Here is a 5,579-nt window from a genome sequence, read left to right on the forward strand (position 1 = left end):
TTCTGTTCAGCTTTCATTTTATTAAACCATTGCTTGTGTACGTATTTTCCTTTTTCTGTAAAAGACAAATTTACCGCTACAAACAGAACAGTAAACAGACATTAACAACTAAGATCAGTACATGATGAACATGAACAAAATTACTGCAACATCACACAGTTATACAGTATGTGCCAAACAGCTCTCCTTCATACCAGCATCCTTCCCAATCAGTACAACCTGATCCACTGAAGAGTTCAGCTTCAGCATCTTTCAGTAGGTAACACACAGCAGACTGGACAGAACCATGACTAAAATTAAAAACTACAACTAAAAAAAATAACAAAATAAGAATAATTTAGTTAACTTAATATCACTATGTGCTTAAAGATGACCTCTTTCTGTACAGTGATGCAATATTAACAATTGGCTCTAAACCTTACACGTGTACCATAATAATATCTCGCATATCTGAAATTAAAGTGTCAGTTAGGATGCGGGATAAATGTAAATTGAAATTGTTACATCTAGTAGCACGTACGCATCCAAATAAAAAAATAGTCTTTTTTTCTTTAAAGTCTTTGGGTTCTACCGCCAACCTGCATCCTACATCCTCAGGCAAAAACAGTCTGTCACGACAGGTTTCGTTTTCTCCAACTTTAATTGCAGGTCCAAAAGTCTTTGTGCAAGTTATATTGAGCTTTATTTGGAGGGCTGCCCCAGCAGGTAGACGATGAACTCGTATGTGGAGAGCACTATAGCTGTGTTGGGAATTTGCCTAATGAGCTGTGGAATGAGTCCTCTATAAAAAGCAGCGTAGCCCTCCTCCACTGCCACCAGGCGGGCCGTTTGGAAAAAATATTTGTATTTGCTGCCTTCTTCTCTCAGCCTCGTCCGAATGACCTCTGGGGGGAGACAAGAAAGACTGAGTGTCAGATCACAGCAGAAAAAAAAAAAAAAAAAAAGCACTGAAACGTTCCAAAAAAAACTGCTGAATGTAGAAGTGTGATAAGCGAGAGTACAGTTATATAAAGCACAAGGGTCACTTGCAAGACATCACACTAAGCACAATCTATTCTGCATTGTTGAAACGATCCTTATACTGTATATAAATACACACATTTTATCAGGGTGTGTTAGCTGTGTTTATTTATCGTATAGACGTAAATTCAGGAGAGGCCCATACCATGTGGATATGCTATGCAGGAGGCACAGCCTTTGGCAAAAGCAGCTGCTAACATAAGGCTCAGGAAGTCCGAGGCTCTTTTTTCTCCATTAGCGTTGGCTGACATGAGTTGACTCTCCGCTATGCGCTTCTTCAGTGTCTCGTAGATGAGGAAACAAATCATGGTCTCTGAGATTCCAGCATACGACGCCGTGAGGCCCCGGTAAAAGCCTCGTACGCCTTCTGTCCTGTATACGTAGCGTGCACACTGTAACGCGTTCATCTTCTTCTCTCCTCGTGCCCTGAAGGAAAAGCAGTTAATTAGTAAATTCTCTACAGAACCGTTTTAAACTAGGTTAAGAATGTAGGAATATAGGTTTGGACTGTGTGATGGGGCTAACTGTGGAACAGGCTGCGGTTCCCAAATGACTTTTAGAATATTCAGGTTGACTAGATTAGGTGTAGCAGAGGGGGAAAATGTGCTGTGCTCTTTTTTTCTGATTGTTCATTAGATGTGCAATGTTTCAGGGGCGTAGAGTAGGTAAGACTTTTCATTACAGGCCTATATTTAAAAAAAAAGTCTTCAGACATACTGTTCTCTTGTGACCCTCAAGGCTACACTGGTGTGTGCAGGGATAAATATATCTCGAGCCATTTAAGCTACGAGTGGCACAGTGAGATGGATATTTATACTGCAGGCCTTCCAGGTCACATGCTCATTACTGCAACGGTCAAATAACCGGGATCCTGGATCCTGTTAATGACTTTTATACGCCCCTCGAAATGTGCACGTTACACACGCACAGATGAACGTGCCAAGCAGCGTGCTGGGTACAGCCTGTCCTACAAATTTCTGTTGCAGAATTAGAGTATCAACCTACTTCTTTTCAAGCTGCATTCTGGTTTTGACCATCCAGATGGGGTTCATCAAGGAGTTTGTTACAAACGCTGAAAAAAATAAAGTAGATATAAAGATGAAAACCTTCAACACTCAATCACAATAAATAAATGTACTACTCTTCTTCTAAATACAAGTTCATTAAATAAAGAAATAAACACACTGTATTATTGTGTAGCGCATGGACATCCAAACATTTTTAATCCACCAGCCCCTAGTAAGAAATACGTCAGAGGCCACAAACTAACTAATAATCAAAATAAGAAAATGAGTTTAACGGGAAGCACTGCACTGATCTTTATCTTAATATGTATTTCTTTCACTTACTCTTATACTCTTAAACAGTGTAGTTTAATTAATGAACATGATAGTTCTCCCACTAGCTATTTACAGCGATGGATTCCTGGCAAATTAAAAAGACATTTTTGAGCTTAGTGGAAAAAAATGTTGTGTCTGAAATCTGCTGCATATCCTTTCTATTTTTTGTCACTATAAAACTTTGCAACGTTGTCTACCTGAAATCCTGCTGAATTAACCTTAATCACGGTATGAAGAGGGCAAAGAGGAGACTATCCAGAGATCAGATTAGATTCAGTTTAACACGATGGTGACACCTAGTGTTTCACCAATGAACTTTTGTAACAACAAGCAAACTATCATTTTTTAAAAAATTTTTATAGACAGAGGCGGCTGTGGTTTGGACCCCTTTAACTGTACCACCTCAGAGTGTCTCACCTGCAAACCCGGCTGAAGACATGTGCACTGCTCCGCTGTTTGGCACAAAGATGCCATTGAAGGTCTCTTTTGACTTGGAGTAGGCTGCAAAATATATTGCCCTGAAAAACAAAATGGAAAAACATTTTAGATAAAGCAAGGGGAACATTATGTTTATGTGCTCCCTGCGTTACAGCCTGCATAGCCAAAGAGCTCACTTCATTGTAAAAAGAAAGGACTGCTGAAAGCCTGCCAAGTTTAGACACACAGACTTCAGTGTCTACAGTATGCAGATCAGTCTGTTCCACATTGGTTGTTTTCTTTCATGTGCTTCTAAAACAGGCTGAGCTGGATCACTGCTATGGGAGGAACAAGCAGCTGGAGATCGAGTCGCCTTTTCACAATTATCCCTGAGGTTCTGTGGCTCGTTTATTAATAGAGAAAAAAAAAACAAACAAAAAACATAAAAAAAAAAAACAAAAAAAAAACAGAGCGTTTGTCTATTTACCCATGTTTGATATAAGCAATAGGCTAAGTTAAAGTATAAGTTAAAGTTATAAACCCTGCAATATGTATATTAATTATAAGTAGTGCATATGTCCTTAACTGACCACTTTGCAGCTAACAAATGTCTTCCTGCAGTTATATGTTATCTAGCTGATTGCAGTCTTCAACATTTTGGAACATAGTTCATGTTAAACATTATGTGTCTGGATTGCTAATGTATGCACTTTTAGTTCTCAGCCTGTCCTGGTACTTATATAGAGCTCTGATATTAATCTTTAATCTTTTCAGAAACATGTGAATTAGACCAAGGCCATTTAACACTACAGTACAGGAAGCTTATACTGCACTACGTTCAGCTAGTTCAAACTGGATTTACTTTTTACCTTGATGGTGCAACGCCAACCAGATTTGGACCCAGTCCTCGGAACAGCGAACTTGGTCCTTCTTTTTCCAAAATTGACCTGTTCAAAAAAAAAAAAAAAAAAAAAAAAAAAAAAAAAAAAAAAAAAAGGACATACGTAAAAAAACAAAGCACACACAACTCATAGCTCAGGCAGATCAGACGACACTAACAGCGTTTGGAATTTAGTGAATATATTTGCACATTATTCATTGTTTGGTAGTAACACAGTACTGCTTAGTGCTTAGCTGATTCTTTCATTGCAAATCGTTTCATGCCTGCCATCTCATTGTCACGAAGGTTAATCATCTAGTCCTTGAGTAAACATGAACTCAGTCATCTTTGTTCACTACATTATCATTGTAGATCTAAGAGGTAATTTTTACAGGCCACCCTACGTGTGTGCCCACGCCATACACTTGGATTATTAGCTTGAAATTCAATATTACTGAGGGCAGTGCCATGAGGCAGGATGTTTGAAAAGTGCTTCTTGGAAAACCACTATATTTAATTACATTGAGAAGTTAATGGTTGGACGAGAACAGAAAACGTTTTAATGTGGACAGGCTCAAAATCTTTTTTCTCCATGCACAATGGCTCTCAACTCTGAATGCTGCAAGTCAAATACATCTGATACTGCACTGCACATCAGATGTACTGGGAGCAACAAAACCTCAAGACTCTGTAGGGTTTCTAAGGATAGGATCAACAATCCGTATTATACCCTACAGATGAGAACCTAACAAAAACTTATATTTATTACAGAAAAACAAGAATGTCAGTATTTCACTAAACAAACCTTGTAAATAAGGTATTCGACTGGCTAAACAATGAAACCTTGACCAAGTCCATTACAATTCCCTCACACCTGACGTTCTCCATGAAGCACATTTTACCCAGAACACTATCAAACTTTAACAGGGAACAAATCACAAGGAAGCCATTTCATCGTCTCATAACCACACATCCTGTTCTTGGAATTGGAAGACCACAACAAAACATGGGACTCATCATAGCCTTGCCCTCATGAAAAAAAGAATTAGATAAGGCACAATATGCTGAAAAGGAACTCACACCCACTGAGCTCAGGCAGAATCAGTCTGTGCTGGCTATGAGTAATATGATCTAGAGCAGAGAAACCATGTGACAGCACGGCTTTCTCAGAGCATTCGCCAGCCCTCCTCGGGTGCAATGGCTGACCTCCCAGAAAAGGACACAGACGCACACCATCTTGTCCCTCGTCAGCTTTTATAGAATGACAGTCTGGCAGCAAAGCACTTATGGCTGTACTTGTCCTTTACTGCAGGGAAATGTTCTTTGAACTGATCTCTGATCTTTTACATAACAGAACGGTTAGACCAGCTATATAAAACTGCAAACCAGCCATATAAAAGCTGCTATATAAATGGAACAAAAAGTATTTATTACTTATTATTTATTAATAGAGCAAATATAGTGCATATGTTAACGTATTGTGGTAGTGCCCCCACTGAAGGCTGCAGAGAGCTGATCTTGGGCCCTTAAGTAATTCCTTTAATCTTAAATTGCTCAGTTGAATGCTTGGACTGTAATTCTGTTAATGGTGCAAAATAAATAACATGATATACGTATGACTCGGACAAAGGTAGGCAGTATAACAACTGCACAGCAATTCCATAGGGTGTCCAAAAAGTCAGGAACCAATAAGAGTAAAATTACATATACTTAATTTTGTATTTATTATTTACAGTCCACATGTGCACCCTTACGTGCTACGCATATTCTTAGCCACTGTATCATGACTTTGCTCAACATACCCAGATCGACACATTTGTTTAACATATTCTCACTGGACTGTTCAGACAGCCTCTATGTGCACACAAACCCACATTTATGTTTACGATTGCTTGTGGTGTTAAAAAGCTCCCGCTTACCGT

At 38.9% G+C, this 5,579-nt stretch overlaps 1 protein-coding gene across 1 annotated transcript in view; it reads right to left on the reverse strand.

Annotated features, from left to right (window-relative positions):
* The window catches only part of slc25a33 (solute carrier family 25 member 33), a 9,342-nt gene continuing 3,763 nt past the window's right edge, over positions 1-5,579 (reverse strand). The window contains exons 2-7 of the mRNA XM_034312182.2: positions 5,577-5,579; positions 3,647-3,724; positions 2,778-2,878; positions 2,026-2,092; positions 1,166-1,446; positions 1-884 (exon numbers count right to left, since the gene is read on the reverse strand). The exon at positions 5,577-5,579 is cut by the window's right edge and continues 171 nt beyond it. Of these exons, the coding sequence (XP_034168073.1) occupies positions 682-884; positions 1,166-1,446; positions 2,026-2,092; positions 2,778-2,878; positions 3,647-3,724; positions 5,577-5,579 (733 nt within the window). The 3' untranslated portion in view covers positions 1-681. The remainder of the gene's footprint in view (positions 885-1,165; positions 1,447-2,025; positions 2,093-2,777; positions 2,879-3,646; positions 3,725-5,576) is intronic.

Source organism: Pangasianodon hypophthalmus, chromosome 16 (assembly GCF_027358585.1).
Source record: "Pangasianodon hypophthalmus isolate fPanHyp1 chromosome 16, fPanHyp1.pri, whole genome shotgun sequence".
NCBI lineage: Eukaryota > Metazoa > Chordata > Actinopteri > Siluriformes > Pangasiidae > Pangasianodon > Pangasianodon hypophthalmus.